Source organism: Mesoplodon bidens (genome assembly GCF_964165515.1).
Source record: "Mesoplodon bidens genome assembly, chromosome: 3".
NCBI classification, from domain to species: Eukaryota; Metazoa; Chordata; class Mammalia; order Artiodactyla; family Ziphiidae; genus Mesoplodon; species Mesoplodon bidens.
The window spans coordinates 102515799-102533462 of NC_138178.1; the positions used below are offsets into that span (position 1 = coordinate 102515799).

The 17664-nt window shown below is 46.9% G+C and overlaps 1 protein-coding gene across 3 annotated transcripts in view; it reads right to left on the reverse strand.

The window, feature by feature from the left end:
* TEP1 (telomerase associated protein 1) overlaps positions 1-17664 on the reverse strand; it is a 42162-nt gene that overhangs the window by 13700 nt on the left and 10798 nt on the right. For all 3 annotated transcript variants that reach the window (XM_081227126.1, XM_081227127.1, XM_081227128.1), the window contains exons 8-27: positions 16948-17072; positions 16576-16733; positions 12709-12818; positions 12174-12264; positions 11760-11946; positions 8627-8795; positions 7980-8138; positions 7444-7521; positions 5784-5914; positions 5398-5457; positions 4016-4174; positions 3119-3295; positions 2813-2933; positions 2125-2249; positions 1741-1854; positions 1528-1645; positions 1179-1373; positions 878-1053; positions 635-791; positions 346-525 (exon numbers count right to left, since the gene is read on the reverse strand). In XM_081227126.1, the coding sequence (XP_081083252.1) occupies positions 346-525; positions 635-791; positions 878-1053; positions 1179-1373; positions 1528-1645; positions 1741-1854; positions 2125-2249; positions 2813-2933; positions 3119-3295; positions 4016-4174; positions 5398-5457; positions 5784-5914; positions 7444-7521; positions 7980-8138; positions 8627-8795; positions 11760-11946; positions 12174-12264; positions 12709-12818; positions 16576-16733; positions 16948-17072 (2790 nt within the window). The remainder of the gene's footprint in view (positions 1-345; positions 526-634; positions 792-877; positions 1054-1178; positions 1374-1527; positions 1646-1740; positions 1855-2124; positions 2250-2812; positions 2934-3118; positions 3296-4015; positions 4175-5397; positions 5458-5783; positions 5915-7443; positions 7522-7979; positions 8139-8626; positions 8796-11759; positions 11947-12173; positions 12265-12708; positions 12819-16575; positions 16734-16947; positions 17073-17664) is intronic.

A 17664-nucleotide genomic window follows, 5' to 3' on the forward strand; every position in this document is an offset into this window, starting at 1 on the left:
CCACTAAGAGGCATCACCTCAGGATACAGCCATCCCTGCCCTGCACTGCTCTAGCCAGCCAGCCCCGCTTTCAGAAACCACCCCCCCCACCGCGGTTCAGCCTACCCCATTCGACAGCCACAGCTTTCTCCTCCCCTCGCCCGGACAGGCCCTGGAGAGGCCATTCAGCAGGAGAAAAGGAATGGGTGACATTATAAGGAACTGCAGTTATCTTACTGACAACTTCCCTCGGCTGAGAAAATGAAGGAGCTGGTCTGTGTGGGGCAGCTGCTAGCTTCAGCACCCACGGTTCTCCCAGCTCCCAGATTCACCCCACACACCCACCCGCCCGGGCCTACACCTAACCTGGTTGTTGAAAGGTGACTCTTCCAGCCGCTTCCCGTACAGAGCCAGCTCCTCTCGCACCAGCCGGGCCCGGGCAGATGGCTCCAGAGGCCCCAGGGAAACCACATGGGCACCTTGGCTCTGCTCGAGTGTCTCCCCCAGGCCAGAATCACTGGACACACTCAGCACCAGGTGCACCCACTGTGGGATTTGGGCAACAGGGTAAAAATGTTGAAGGAAAAGGAGCAGAATGCTGTTGGAGAGGTCCCTCTCCCTACTGCATCCCACCCCACCTCCTTCTCCCACTTACCCGGGGAAGGGTCTTAGGGATCCAGTCTGAGATCAGCCGCCCATGCTTGTCCACCAACCTGTCAGCCCCATCAATGATCAGCACCAGAGGCTGGCCAGTCTTCAGGGACTGAGCAGACTTGGGGAGCAGCCTCTGCTGCAGCTCCCACACCAGGCCCCTGTGTATGGAGGAGAAGGACCAAGGTCGGCAGGGGTGGTGTCACGTGCTATCAACAAGGCTGGGCTAAGTGGGGGAGCAACACACCGGTATGTGCTGGGGAAGGCACTTGGCTCTTGCAGTTGGCTATGCAGATAGGCACAGAGGCGTCTGAGCAAGGTGAGGACAAGACCCTGGTCAGGGCGGGCTCCTGAAAAGTGGTAGAAGACTAAGGGGGCCACCGTGGGCCCATCGGGAGCTTGCAGGGCTGACACAAGGGATGCCTGCATGGGAAGAGACCAGAAAACATGGTCACATTTCACATGCACAAGCTTCCTGTTTCCCACCTCCTTAGCCCTCCTGAGCTCACGCAGCCCTCCCTCCTGTCCAGGCCTCTGAGACTCTGTACCAGGAAGGTGGTCTTGCCCTGTCCCGACTGCCCGGTCACCAGGCTCAGCCTCCCCTGGTGCCGCCTCAGCTTCTGCACTGTGTCCTGAAGAAGGCGCGGTCGGGCAGGGCTCGGTGGGTTCTTCAGCTGCTGAAAGGCGGCCTGGACCAAATCATCATCCTGGATGGGCACTGGCTGCTCCGGCTGGGCCGCAGGCTGAGAACACATGGGGCAGTGACTACCTGTTTCCATGCTCCTCAGGACCCCAGGCCTAAAACTCACTGTGCCCCACCAAGTTACCTCCCACCCAGGACTACCCAGCCCAGCCTACTCCCTCTCCACTCCCCTGGCCACCAGAGCTCCTGCTGACCTGTAGGTAAAGCTTCTGGATCATATTCCACACGTCCTGCAGAACAAGCTGCCCAAACGTCTCCAGCTCCCCAACATAGGGCCGGCCAGCTGCTACAACACCCCACTTACAGCGGTATCTGTAGGCAAAGCGAGCACAAGCAGGGTCACAGCGGGCTGGGCCCCCCTCACCACCTCGCTCCGTGCAGGTGTTCCCCTACCTCTCCCAGCTCACCTGCGACAGGTGATCCCTTCCTGTCTGCTCAGGTAGCTCTTCAGTTCTGCGAGCCGATGGGCAGCCTCTTCAGACTCAGAAATAAAGTCAGACTTCCAGGCATCTGGCACAGAGCTGACCACCAAAGATATCCCAAGAGCAGGGCTGGATTCAGACCCCAGCCTCTCTCCGTCCCCAACCACCAGACCTGGCTGTGGTTCCCTGAAACCCCTCAAGTGGAGATCTCCTGCAAGGCTGCTTTGGTGCTGCAAGGCAAGCCCTCTGGTCCCTGTTTCTCCATTCTAGGTCCCCCTCTTGTACTCTGAATGTTATGGACAGAAGACACATCCACTGAGCCTGTCTGGCCTTCTTTGGAGACTGAGGCCTGGAGGCAACAGAAGGTACCTGAGGAAGCTAGAATCCCGGAAGTAGATGAGAGGCTGGGCAGAGGGCTGCAGGCGGAGGCCCCGATTCAGGAACTGCATCACCTCCATCTCCGTCACAGAGCGACCTGAAGGGTACTGCTGGGCCTGCAGGGAGAGGCCAGAGAGCAGGCAGGTTCAGTCCTGGTCACACGAACCCCTCCTCTGAGACCTGCCAAGACCCCAGGGCCCCTTCATCTCAGTAATGTTCCTCTCTCCCTCCAGATACAAGCCAATAAAATATAGCTAATAGCTAACGTTGATTGAATGCCTTTCATGTGTTGAGCATTTTTTGGAGCATTTTTAAAGTAGATTTCTAATTGTTATAATAACACTGCAATGTAGACAACACTGTTTCTCTTTAATATATGAAGAAGTTGAGGCTAGATTAAGATAAGCCGTTTTCCATAAAGCTGCACAGTGACAGAAGGGAGATCAGAACCCAGCTCTGTCTGACGGCAAAGCCTAATCAGCCCTACCACTCACCTCTCACACCCCATGGCCAACCCAAAGGTATTTCCCAAAGGAATTCCCTCATCTAGGACTTGATCACTCACAGAACCTTCTACCTGTGTTTCACTTCAAGTCTCAAGGATCTGCCTGTGCAGAGTCCCAGGGTTCTAGACATACTGAGGCTTCTTGCATCCCTGCCCCAACCTTGTCTGCCTTACCCAGCGGAAGTGAGGATGGTCAGGGAGGCTGTAGTTGGGGGGAACATAGCCATAGCGGGAGCCCAGGATGCCCACGAACAGCTGCGAGTTCTCCACCTCCCCCAGGCACACTTCCAGCTGCCTGCAGGATGGTTATGGGGGCGTCGTGTCAGGGAGACGGGGCTCTGGCTCACAACCGATAGCGTCCAAAGAGCACCCCGTACCCTTGGCACACAGCCACCCTGCAGCCCCAGCCCTGCCCAGGTCAGCTCCCCCACTCAAGCCCCTCATCGTCGACCCAGCCCCTCTTCTCTGCGTTCCCCATACCTGTTCCGACGGGTCTCCTCCTCAGTGACGCCCCAGCGCAGGTCGATGGCATGAAGGCTGATGCAGTGGGGGGCCGCTCGGGCCTGCAGTGCTGGCAGCAGGGACCTCAGCAGCAGGTCCCTCTCCCCATTCATGTCCCGGAAAGTGGAGGAAATGAAAAGTCGGACGTTGCGCCATCTGCAGGAAAGCCAGGGATCAGGCCACAGCCCAGCTCCACACACAGGGCTGTGACCTCCCCTCAGCACTGACAAGCCAGATACAGCAGACTGCAGTGGGGGGGAGTCCAGCAGGACTCCAGAGAATAACCTGCTTGTAACCTCAACTGCAGAGCCTAGAAATTAAACCCCACCTGGGGACTGCCAGCGCAAGAGGCACAGGTTCAGAAAACTAAGATCCCACGTGGCACGCGGCACGGCCAAAAATAAATAAATAAATAAACCCACTTGCCATTTCTCAGGCACCCCTCCTGTGTCCGCAATAATTATTACGCACCTACACTCTGCCCATGAAATGCTCATGACAGCACTGTGAGGTAAGCACAGGCATTACCTCCACTGTGCTGATCAAGAAACTACAGCTTAAGGCATCAAGCAACTAGCCCAAGTTTCAAGCTACTATGTGGCAAAGCCAGGATGGAAAAGCCAGAGCCTGCGCCCCTAAGCCCTCTGCCTGAGCCCCGGTGCCTGCCATGCGCCTCGCACCCTCACCCCTTTCCCTAGTAGAGAAACAGGCATGCTCACCATCTGTGTTAGAGACACCCCTACCTGGGAAAGAGGAAGCATTCCTCAGCGAATAGAACAAGCAGCGTCTCTACAGTCAGAATTTCAGTCACCTGAGTTTCTCTAGGTTTCGACTGAAGCCCCTCCCAATTCACAAAGGCATAAAACACAGACTGACCCAGGCTGGAAAACAGGAGCCAAGGGGCTTGGAGTATTCTCTTCCAGTGGCCGGAGAGACTGGACCTCTGTCTTCCCTGGGGGCGGTGGAATCTTGAATATTTTGTCCATTTGGCCTACATGTTCTAGAAGGCGGGAGGCCCCACGCTCTGCAATGAACCTGACATAAAGAGTGACAAAATAAATGAGAGCGACATAGCAGAGTGAGAATCAGGAAGATCTTCCAAGGGGGCAGGGGACAAAGATATGGCTAGATTAGGTTCACCCAGTTAACTGGAGCTCCTTAAGAAGATGACCAGAAACAGTAAATGTAGACTTAAAATAAGCAAGGCAGCAGAACCACAGGAATGAAAGAACAAAGAAGAAACTCAGTTATAGCCTCTGCTGTGTGCATGGTTATCATAGGCTTCCTGTTGGGCCAGGGGCAACTGGGCTGAATGAAGATGTAAAGATTCAGGTTATTCCAGTCTGGGCTTGATCAGCTCTGTACCAGCCATGAAAGCTCCCTGGAGAGGGAGGGAAGTGTATGAGGCTTCCTAACAGGAGTAGGGGGCAATGGGTGGCATCCAAAGGAAAAGGCAGGGGAAAAAAACAAATAAATGGGAATCCTAGTAGCGGAGAGAAAAACAAAGTTAAAAGATTTCTGGATCTGGCATAAATAAATAAAGTTAACATGGAATTTCCTCTGAAACGGAATGGAACAGAGGCCACAGAGAATGAATAGAAGTGATGTGACCAACTCTTGAGTTGTTCCCTTAAAAGCAAACAGCACAATCTCCCATGTCCCCTTTTCTCCTTTCCTACTAGATGTAATACAAAAATAATGGCTGGAGCTGGAGCAGCCATCATGAACTATGAGGTGGAAGCAGAGTATTTGAGGATGGTAGAGCAACAGATAGAAGATGCCCAGGTCCCTGTAATACCGTGTTGTTGCCATGCCTAGACAGCTGTAAAAGAGGAATAAACTTTTATCTTGCTTTTAAAAAGGAAGTGGGGACTTCCCTGGTGGTGCAGTGGTTAAGAATCTGCCTGCCAATGCAGGGGACATGGGTTCGATCCCTGGTCCAGGAATTCCTGATCCCATATGCTGCAGAGCAACTAAGCCCGTGTGCCACAACTACTGAAGCCCGTGCGCCTAGAGCCCATGCTCCACAACAAGAGAAGCCACCGCAATGAGAAGCCCGTGCACCGCAACGAAGAGTAGCCCCCGCTCGATGCAACTGAAGAAAGCCCGCACGCAGCAATGAAGACCCAATGCAGCCAAAAATAAAATAAATAAATTTATTTTAAAAAAAGGAAGTGAACAGAGCAGAGGCCCCAGATAATCTCTAAAAGATGTTCTAACAAAGCCCCCAACCTCTCCAGTGTCCATCCTGTACTCACTTCAGTATCCCGTCAGTGCAGCCTGAGAGTGTCACGTCATTGGGATTCAAATCTGTGTATCTGGTAAAGGAAGAGTAGTCACTACCAGTCAGAAACAGTGCCAAGAACACAGAGTCACTGCCCCTAACATCCTAGGATGGACACCCTACCTGTGCACTTTTAATAGGGTTCTGGGCTAGGCTGGGACTGGGGTGGACCATCACGAAGGGGTATGGAGCCAGCCTGAAGACTTCAGAGAAGGTTCTAGCACTTGAAGTGCAATAGAGGTAAGAGACAGAAATGGGGAGGGGTCTGGTGAGTGGGAGTGTCCCACGCTTTAGTAGAGGTAGACAGGAAATATGGATCTCTATCTGCTGGCACTGGGTAAGGAATGTGAGCGCCCTTACAGGTAACCTGTCCTTCTAAGGAGAACACCAACAAAGAGGCACTTGGGATTCACGTGCTGCCAGAAAAGCTGTTTGGCTGCATTTATCAGTTTCTCATTTGTAGTCTGGCCAAAGACGATGACCCTGTCCACCTGTAAGATGAAAAGGGAGGGGCTAAGATGAGGAACAGAGGGATAGTAGAGGTACCAAAGAGCTCAGGACATCAAGAGACAGGTCTCTGAGGACTGGGGAATTAGGAGAACTCTGAGGTGGGGTGAAAACAGCCTTTTCTGAGAGCACCCAAGCCCACTCCACCCTGACTTGAGGGGCATCAAAGTAGAGTTTGGGGTTGGCAAGACATGGAAGCAACCTAAGTGTCCATCAACAGATAAATGGATAAGGAAAAGGTGGTATATGGGATTCCCTGGCGGTCCAGTGGTTAGAATACCGTGCTCTCACTGCTGAGGACCCGGGTTCAATCCCTGGTTGGGAAACTAAGATCCCACAAGCCACATGGCACAGCCAAAAAAAAAAAAAAAAAGGAAATATGGTGTGTGTATGTGTGTGTGTGTGTGTGTGTGTGTGTGTGTGTATATATATATATATATATATATATATATATATATGCACATATATATATATGTGGTGTATGTATATACATTTAGTGTGTATATACATATATACATACACACACACAATGGAATACTACTCAGCCATAAAAAAGAACAAAATTTTGCCATTTGCAGCAGCATGGGTGGACTTGGAGGGCATTATGCTAAGTGAAATAAGTCAGACAGAGAAAGACAAATACTGTATGATATCAGTTATATGTGGAATCTGAAAAATACAACAAACTAGTGAATAAAACAAAACGGAAGCAGAGTCACAGATATAGAGAACAAACTAGAGGTTACCAGTGGCAGGGGGATAAAATGGGGCGGGGGGATGGAAGGTACAAACTACTGGGTATAATATAGCTCAAGGATGTATTGTACAATAGGCGGAATATAGTCAATATTTTGTAATAACTGTACATGGAAAGTAGCCTTTAAAAATTATATTAAAAATTTAAAATTTTTTAATGAAAATAATAAAAATTTAACATAAATTGGACTTTGGGGTGGGGCAGTGTGTAGCTGGTCATTCAGGCTGACAAGAGCTGACTGTCAAACTTTTAGGAATTCTGTGAGCCAGCTGTTAAACATGGACTGCCATTAAATATTAAATTGTATAAGCTTATAATTGAATAAATTATATTAAAAACAAAGGTAATAAATACTAAAAAATCATTACTTCCTAATTATTTTACTACATTTCACTATTATCTACTCTTGACCTTATTTACATTTACTTTATCTCTATTGTGGAAATACTACACAAACTGTACTGAGTACCTCTGAGTACCTCTTCCCCACTCTGTGTTCACTGACAGCACGTTGGTAGCTTGAAATCAGCCGTGGAAGGAGTAATTACATCATGGAAATTAGCAAATGCTATTAACCAAGACTTAATTTTCCAGATTGCTGGTTGTTAAATATTTACCAGCATGTCACTGAGTAGAGGGTTGCAGCCAGCAGGGTATTGTGCATAGCGTGCAAGGAAGCTTTGAGAAATGAGATACATCAGTGTGGAGGAAAATGTTGGGGAGGGGAGGGTTTCTCAGGGACTGGGCAGTACTCACAGGGACCCTTTGGGTAGCCAGGGACAGCAAGTGCTTCCCCAAAGTAGGCAGGGACCATTCACACTTTTCATCCGACTCCTGAAGGAAAGAGACTAGTGTCATGTGGTTGCATGGGAGATGATCATTAAATAACAAATACTATAGTCTGCTCAAGAAATCTTCAGAACTGAGGGACTTCCCTGGTGGCGCAGTGGATTAAGATTCTGTGCTCCCCATGCAGGGGGCCTGGGTTCCATCCCTGGTCAGGGAACTAGATCCCATGTGCATGCCGCAACTACGAGTTCACATGCCACAACTAAGGAGCCTGAGTGCCACAACTAAGGAGCTGGTGAGCTGCAACTAAGGAGCCCGGGAGCCAAAACTAAGGAGCCCGCCTGCCGCAATTAAGACCTGGTGCAACCAAATAAATAAATAAATATTGTTTTTAAAAAAAGAAAGAAAGAAATCTTCTAAACTGAGTATAACCGAGCCTTTCCCAGTCAGGCTGTTCCCAGGCCTCTGTCTATTCACATATATTTGCACGGTGGGTGTCTGACCTGGACTTGAGCTTGGAGTTTGGTGGCAGTCTTCAGGATACCTTCCTCTGCCGTAATCACAGCAGTCTTCACAGTGCCACTTCCACACAGCAAGAGATCCACCTGCTCTGTCCGTGTCATCATCATTGCAATCAACAGCAGCACATAGTTCAGAGGGGGCTGATTGGACAAGCATCAGGGTAAAATAAGACTCCCCTGTTTTAGAATCCACCTTTGCCCACCCAGCTGTAGAGGCCAAACATCTCCACTGGTTGGGGAAAAGTGGACAAAATCCCCAATTAAGATGGGGCAGCTTCAGCAGTCCCCAGGAAGAGTTGACCAGGTAGGAGGTGGAGAAGGGCCAGGATCCCTGCCCAAATTCAACACTGGGATGTAAGGAGGTGAAAGTGACACATATTTTGGTGACAGAAATTTAGAGAGTATTAAGGACCAGCCAGATGTGAAAGGTTAGTGTTATGATCCACAAACATGCTTGAGACCCCATTCTAGGAATTATCCCTAGGAACCAAGGTCTGATACTGGGAAGCAAATGCATGTCATTTATTTTAGTTCTGAGTGTTTGCCTGGGAGAACCAGGTCTGGGAACAGGATGCCTCTCAGGATCTCCAGCATCCTACCAACATCACCCCATCTTTTTATTCTTTTACCCCTTGTGGGTTGCTCTTGGGAAGGATCCTGTCTGCATCAGCATCTGTCAGATAGACCAAGAGGGTGCGGCCTGGCAGCGGGGGCAGGCTGTGTTTGACGGAGAGGTTCACAGCTGTCTCCAGGGCCTGTCGATACTGAGCCAGCATCGCACGGTCATATTTCCACTGTCTGCAGGCAGGAAAGAAACAGACAGGGGCTTCACTGTTTGCCACTTTGAGGCAGATGGGAAGATGAGAACTTGCCACTCAGGTATAAAGTCTTCACCCCCTCCACAGCCCATCTCCAATGTCAGTAGAGAAAACAGGGACAGAGCTTCCCTTGGCCCCCATTCTACAAGACTATCCTAATCCATTCTCATGGCAGGAGAGAAGTCATCTGTAGATCCATTCTCTGAAATCGCTTGCCATGCTGACCACATCAATCCATACTTACTTCATGAGGCAAGATTTAACTGCTACATATTTTCACATTGTAATTTAAAGAACACATGCTAACTTCTTACTCTAAAAAATGGCAATTAAAGGAGAAAGAATTGAACATTCATCCCACCTTTCCAAGACAATCTCTATTTCAAAGTAACTAAATAGCTTTAGTGCATGAGGGAAGTTCTTTTTAGAGCTCTAGCTAATAAATATGAGAATGATAGAAAACCCCCATTCTGCAACTGCTAATGAAACAATTGATTTGGGCATAGACTATCAAATGGATAAACCATTAACTTTACAGTGGAGAAATCAGGCTACCATAACCTAAAAGCACTGATCAATCATCAACACTATGAGTGGGACCAGTAGGCTTCTGGTGCCTCCTGATCCTGTGTCCTACCAGGAGACAAAAATTCTGGTGGTCTTACTCATTGTGTACAAATGATCACCTATGAAATATTCACGTAAGAAAAAAAGTTAAATCTGAATCTATTCAAGCTTTTAGAGTTAATGCCCAGGGTACACGAAATAGAGAAACAAGTGAGATGACACTGGAGAAGTAGACAAATCTAGAATATGGGACCTTCTGTGGGGCCCCCTGAACCTGATTTCCACAGCAAGTCAATAGCATGAAAACAATTAAAAGATTTTAAGAGATTTAAGTAAATCTGGGACTTCCCTGGTGGCACAGTGGTTAAGAATCCGCCTGCCAATGCAGGGGACACAGGTTTGAGCCCTGGTCCGGGAAGATCCCACATGCCATGGAGCAACTAAACCCGTAAGCCACAACTACTGAGCCTGCGCTCTAGAGCCCACGAGCCACAACTACTGAGCCCACGAGCCACAACTACTGAAGCCCGCGTGCCTAGAGCCCATGCTCCACAACAAGAGAAGCCACCGCAATGAGAAGCCTGTGCACTGCAACGAAGAGTAGCCCCCGCTCGCCACAACTAGAGAAAGCCTGTGCGTGGCAACAAAGACCCAACGCAGCCAAAAATAAAATTAATTAATTTAAAAGAGATTTAAGTAAATCTTAATAACTACATGTAATGTGTGTATGCGTTGTTTGGATCCTGATTTGAATAAACCTGTGAAATGATACTTTTGAGACAACTGGGAAATTTGAATATAGACTAGGTAATAAATGATAATACCAAGGAATTATTTTCAGTTCTGTTAGCTATATTAATGACATTCTGATTATATAAGAAAATGTCTGTTTTAAGAGACATGTGAAATATGGAGGGGTGAAATAAGATGTATCATATTATTTGGCATTTGTTTTTTTAAAACATCTTCCAAAAAAAAGAAAAGAAGGGAAGAGAGGAATCAGGAAAGGAAGGCTGAGAAAATCTAGATTTTCACTGAAAGTGGCTAACAGTTTCATGGGAGTCCATTATATTATTCTCATTACTTTTGTACATGTTTAAATTTTTTCATAGCTTTTTTTTTTTTTTTTTTTTGCGGTACGCGGGCCTCTCACTGTTGTGGCCTCTCCCGTTGCGGAGCACAGGCTCCGGACGCGCAAGCTCAGCGGCCATGGCTCACGGGCCCAGCCGCTCCACGGCATGTGGGATCTTCCCAGACCGGGGCACGAACCCGTGTCCCCTGCATCGGCAGGCGGACTCTCAACCACTGCGCCACCAGGGAAGCCCTTCATAGCTTTTTTAATCTAGAGAATCCAGCAGTCTCTACCAGTGCTATCCAGTAGAAGTAAATTACAATTAATGAAATGAAATTAAATTGAAATTACACATGTAATGTAAGGTTTTCTAGCAGCCACATTTAAAAAAGTAGAAAGAAACAGGACACATTAATATTACATTTAATTTAGCCTTATATATATATTTTTTTCACCTCAACATGTAATTAATACAAAAATTACAAATGAGATATTTTACATCCTTTTTCACACTGCCCCCAAATCTAGCACATCTCAGTTCCCATTAGCCACATTTCAAGTGCTCAATAGCCACCTGTGGCTAATGGCTACCAAACTGGCCAGCAAAGACATCCTGTTTGGACTGCATCCTCAGCTTAATTCTTTAATGGCCCCATGTTCTGCCACTGATTCACTGATTCAGGTGAGTCCTGGCCACTGAGTCCTACTAGAAGGTTAGATGAGCCCTGCATTTGTCTTGAATGAAAATGAATGAAGATACTGTGGATGCATCTAAAAGGACAGAGTGCTGGGACTTCACCAAGCTTACAGAACAGGTTTTATGCCTGACTTTGAGTCTGCTTGATGATAACTATCCTTACATGTGTCAAAAGGAAAAGGAAAGTGAATGGGTCAGAAAATATACAGAGGAGAGAAACAAAAAGAAAAACAAACAGATATCACAGAGAAGAAAAAGAAGGGAAATGTGAACCAGAGCATAAGCAGAGAGGCACTATCATGTACTAATAGGAAGGGAAATGCTACACAGGCTCAAGGAGTCCACAGAAACCAATAAGGCAATCACAGATAATAGAGTGGAGGCCCAAACACAGATTTTGTTTCATGATCTCTCTACAGGACAATGTTAAAGACAAGGTTTGCTGTGCGAGAGAAGACTGGAAACAGGCAAGTCTCAGCCATTGGGATGACTGACAAGCATGTCATTGCAGAATAAACGCTGGGGTCTCCAGATGACTCCCAAGCCCTTTCAGGGTGCCTCTTGTTGCCCACCCTTTGCTCCCAGATAGCACACACTCACACACACACCTGGCCTTGTGTATTTTCAGCTTCGTCCGCTTGAGCTGCTCATATATCACGGGGATCATCATTGCTGCCCGAAGTTCCCGACGACTTGGTTTGTTAAACTGCCAGGAATAGGCATACTTCTTGCCATATCTTGTGTTTTTAATTATTATCCGCTTTATCAGTTTTGTGTTGGAAGGAAGTGGCAACTCTGGGTGGCGACAGGTAAGTATCTGAGTCAGGCAGCTTCTATTCCCTCATCTTGTCTTCCCATCATTGCCTGTCCTGAGTCCTGATCCTTTGGGCTGGCCAGTGTCTGACCTCTGCCCACCCCATACCCTGAGACTGGAAGGCAAGAGGCTGAAAATACCAGTGCTGCTGCCTCATCTATTCTCAGGCACGAGAGACAGACAGGAGTTGGAAGAAGAGAGATAATACCTTTCTTTTCCAGTTGAGCCTCAAAGTCATTGATGGAATCATGAGCATTAAGGAATCTGAATGGAAACTGCCGACTGTTGATCACTGACTTCTGCAAAGCAAGAGAGGGGTCATGAGCATAGGACCAGGAAGCATGGGGAGCATCAGAGGCTCCAGGGACCAGGGAGATGAGATAACCACTCTATTAGATCTGTGGGAAGGTGAGGAAGACCAAAATGGATATTAGATAAAGGTGGAGAAGAATAAAGAAAGATGTCATGTGAGAATACGAGGGAAGGAGAGGAAGTAACAGAAGGTTCCCTGTTTCTTTTATATCAGACTCCCTCTGAAGTTAGTTAAATCACAGAAATGATCTCAGAAAATAAAAAGGAAAGTTCTTATAGTCTATATTCTAAGGGATGATGAACCCCCAAACCTGTCTCCCTCAACCTATCTGAATCTCCATATCTGTTTACAGCCCATATGGAAATAGCTTGGTGGCTATGACCTTCCCCAGCCACTAGGAGAAGGCTGGCTCCCTGCCCTTCACACGTACAGCATGCTGGAGTCTCTGGAGCACAAGGTTGTGGTGGCGGGTGCTGATTCCAACTCGCAGCAGGTTGCGCAGATTCCGAAGCATGGCCATGAAGGGAAGCTTCCCACTGTCTACGGAAGGTAGGACATAGGGTGAGAAAAGCAAACAAAGGATGAGTGAGAGAGGTCAGAGACCAGAGCCATGCAAAATGTTCAGGTTGGAGCAAATGAGGTACGAACATATGATCTAGCCCACCCAAAATGTTTTAAAGGTCTGGAAAGATAACAACTGGGTTGCCTGAGCTTGGAGCAAAACCTAGTCAACACTGTTTATGGGATTAGCTATTTCAATAAACAACTTAGGGTATCACTTTGTCTGCTGGCTCCAGCCCTGAGATTGGGCTCAACAGGCAAAATACATTCTCTAATCCACAGTAATGATTTCCAAAGTTTTTAGATGTCTAAAAGAAACTTCCTAGTGTAATCTTATAAATTATATACATGTAGTACAACCATTAGTTAATATTTCAAGGCGGGATACACATTTAAAGGTTCACCATTAACTGTGAGTGTAAATTGATATTTCAAATAGTCTTCTTGATAATTCTTAAGTTTTTTGGTCAATGCCTTGTATGAGCTGATTAAATAGTCATCATTTTTTATTTAAAGATAGGTGAGGGCTTCCCTGGTGAAGCAGTGGTTAAGAATCCGCCTGCCAATGCAGGGGACACGGGTTTGAGCCCTGGTCCGGGAAGATCCCACATGCCGCGGAGCAACTAAGCCCGTGTGCCACAACTACTGAGCCTGTGCTCTAGAGCCTGCGAGCCACAACTACTGAAGCCCATGCACCTAGAGCCCGTGCTCCGCAACAAGAGAAGCCACCACAATGAGAAGCCGCGCACCGCAATGAAGGGTAGCCCCTGCTCACTGCAACTAGAGAAAGGCTGCGTGCAGCAACAAAGACCCAATGCAGCCAAAAATAAATATAAGTAAAATAAATAAATAAATTTAAAAATTTTTTTAATAAATTAAAAAAATAAAGATAGGTGAAAAAGGGATTCCCTGGTGGTTCAGTGGTTAAGACTCTGCACTTCCACTGCTGGGGGCACGGGTTCGATTCCTGGTCAGGGAACTAAGATCCCGCATGCCACACGGTACGGCCAAAAAAGTTTTTTTAATTAAAAGAAAAATAAAATACAGATAGGTGAGAAAGATTCGCCCTGAAGCAGAATTTCACTTCTGTCACTTTCTTATCGTTCACTTGTCCCTGTGATATTAGTATTACCTTCAAGTCATAGTTTCTTTTCTTAAAAATTATTTATTTATTTCTGGCTGCCTCGGGTCTTCATTGCTGCGTGTGAGCTTTCTCTAGTTGCAGCGAGCGGGGGCTGCTCTTCGTTGCGGTGCACGGGCTTCTCATTGCAGTGGCTTCTCTTGTTGCAGAGCAGGGGTTCTAGGCATGCGGGCTTCTGTAGTTGTGGCACGCGGGCTCAGTAGTTGTGGCTCACGGGCTCTAGAGCGCAGGCTCAGTAGTTGTGGCGCACAGGCGTAGTTGCTCTGCGGCATGTGGGATCTTCCCAGACCAGGGACCGTACCTGTGTCCCCTGCATTGGCAGGCAGATTCTTATCCACTGCACACCAGGGAAGTCCCAAGTCATAGTTTCTTAATAATCTTTTTAAGGCTTATGTCAATTTTAGAGGGTTAGTTTGGTTAATACTGAATAATAATTCTAAATCCATTTACAATTCAGAGATAAGCTGCAGCAAGACTCATTATGCAGAAACCAAAAAAGAGTGAGGGGGGCTCCATCAATGCCCTTGTATTGTGGAACTCCTCCTCTTCCTCAAGAAGCCTCAACTATCATACATGACACATAACCATGTAACATGAACTAAGTGACTACAGGGGTTCAATCTGTATAGTAAACATTGGAAACATTCTTTCTTTTAGATAAAGGTCAACATAAATAGAAGGTGTGATATTTTTCCTGGCTACCACCCAGAGATGCATTCAGACTACATTACAGACCAGGCCTATTAGCCCCCACCCATATCCCAGGCACCAGCCCTACCATCAGCAGCTTTCATTGGGAAAGTGGTGGTACCTTTTTTAAAGTGATGTAAGTCTCATCTGAATTATAGCTAGAAAGCTTTAGGCCTGCTGGAAGTCCTGGGGTTCTCCGATCATAATACCTCTGATTTACAGACTGTGTAGAACAATTATGTTGTATATGCAATGTAAATGATGTGTGACAACTCGTGAACTACTGCATCCTCTGTCAAGTCATTAGTTTTGCTCCAATGTTGCTATGTATGAAAGATTCCTAGATCACTTTGGTAAGAAATTAAGTTCAATATCATATTTATTGATATGATACTAGATGAATAAATGAATATTCATCCTACAGATTGAGAAATTCACTGATTTCATTCCAAATAATTCATTAATGAGTTGTTAATGAGCCTCTGGTTCCAAAGAGGGATCTGTATATCTAATTATATTTTATATTTTATAGTTATATTTATTTATTTTCATATTTATATTTATATATGTTATATAGTTCCTAAAGTACATAATTGATTAGTACATGTATAAAAATTTTTTAAATATATATATACATATATTCTGGTGTATCCCAAAAATTGTTTCTGCAATAAATGATCCAGTGGTCTGGAGACCACTGGTTTAGATTATGGGCATTGGTCTCAACCAAGATAAATAGCAGTTTTAATTTTCAGAGGCAGAGGGGGGGAAGGGGAGATGATGCATGCTAGAATCACCAACACATGCTGACTGCCATCCAGGCTCCTTTATCCTACTCTACTCAAAGTTGTATCAAACATTGCAGAATAAGTTGTCAAGCGCGCGCGCGCGTGTGTGTGTGTGTGTGTGTGTGTTTTAATTCCCATGTGATTCTGATACATACAGCACTAGTGACAACCCCAAAGTGAGAGGAACGATAAGCAGTTAAGCTTTTTGGGCTGCTCTGAGTACAACCTATAAATGGCAGCTTACAGAGCAATAAAAGCCAACTTGGGCTTCTGAAGCTCCAAAATATGAAGTCCACAAAACTCAAGCAGTCAAAAGGGCTACAGTCAGGTATTTTTCAACAGAAAGAAGTTGACTTCAAAGATGAAAGAGGACCTAAAAGAAAAAATGGAATAGGAAGATCCTTCTATAGTTAAAAATAAACTAGCAAAAAAACAGACAGAAAGAGAAGACTGAAAGTAACTTGGTCTTCCCCATTTGAATTCTTTTTATCAGTGTGGGCAAATTACCTAAAACATCCATGTCCTAAAAAAATGGGTTTTGGGGTCTTCCCTGGTGGCGCAGTGGTTGAGAGTCCGCCTGCCGATGCAGGGGACACAGGTTCATGCCCTGGTCTGGGAAGATCACACATGCCATGGAGCGGCTGGGCCCATGAGCCATGGCCGCTGAGCCTGCGCGTCCAGAGCCTGTGCTCCGCAACGGGAGAGGCCACAACAGTGAGAGGCCCGCATACCGAAAAAAAAAAAAAGGGTTTTGGGGGAGATTCCAGTATGCCACGTACTAGTCCTACCTTGTTTGGATGAGTTACACAGATACTGACACAAGTGAAATCAGATAGAAGGTACCGCTTTTGTCATGTGTTGATAAAGGCTTGTGTATCACCTAACCACGTCTGGAGTTATGACCTACCTATGATGCCAGTGCTACTCAAAGCAGGTGCCACTGTTCACTTTGGTGTGGTCAATGGCAGACCTGATAAATCCAATCATTTTCAGTGATGGAACTGCCAAGTAAGAGAATAACTGCACCATGCCATGGAAAGCTTCTAGTCAGGGTCCAAAATGTAGAGGCATGAATGAGGAAGAGAGGAAAGGAGTGTGACGGTCAAGGTTACTCTACCGATGAGTTCCTCCCAGACGGAAGCTTTGTTCCCCCACAAGCTCAGCTCTCGCTCCCAGGTCTCTGGCTTAGCAAGCTTCATCCGTTTCCCGGCTCTCCTAGAATCCCAGGGCCCCGGGAGGCGACTTCGAGAAAAGGCCTGTAGGTTGGAGGGGTATCTGGAAGAGAGGAGGAAAAACTTACGATTTCAAAGCCAGCTGAAAATAACTGAGAAAAGGAATGGTGAGTCAGTCAAAGCTAGTGAGTCACATTTAAGGCCAGGTCTGCCCAAACTAATGTTTCTGGGGTCCAACTACAGGGATTGGGGCCATGGGTGTTGAAGAATCAGGCCATTACCCAGATGGAGCATGTGCTCAGGGTGCATATTCTCACCTGCAGCCCAGGAGGGCCTGGACAAGCTGTGCAGGCTCATGGATGTGCAGTCTCTGTACCAACTTCTTCAGGGTGAAACTTGGCTCATTCTTTTTCTCTGACACTGCACTGCAGGTTGCCTCAAACTGTGGAAATATCCGCAAGTCCCACAGGGGTCATTCAATCTATGACCATGGTCACTTTCTTCAGAAAACAAAAACCAAGACTATCCTATACCTACGGTAATTTCTTTCCCCAAAGTAGATTTGGGCAAAGAATAGGAATAGAGGGTAAAACTCTCCAACAGTAAGAGCTTCTGTGATGAACATAACAGAGTAGGTCTATGGGGTCACCGTGTTTCATTTACACAAGGTTGAACTACCAATGGTTAACATGGGATGACTGGCTTGTGACAAGCAAGATGGGGCTTGAATAAACAGAAAACACCTTGCTCTTAGAGGGAGGGAGAGGGAAAAGCAGCTCTTATTTAAATCACTGAGACCTGGGGCTTCCCTGGTGACACAGTGGTTAAGAATACGCCTGCCAATGCAGGGTACGTGGGTCCAAGCCCTGGTCCAGGAAGATCCCACATGCCGCAGAGCAACGAAGCCTGTGCGCCACAACTACTGAGCCTGTGCTCTAGAGCCCGTGAGCCACAACTACTGAGCCCATGCACTGCAACTACTGAAGCCCATGTGCCTAGAGTCCGTGCTCCACAACAAGAGAAGCCACCGCAAC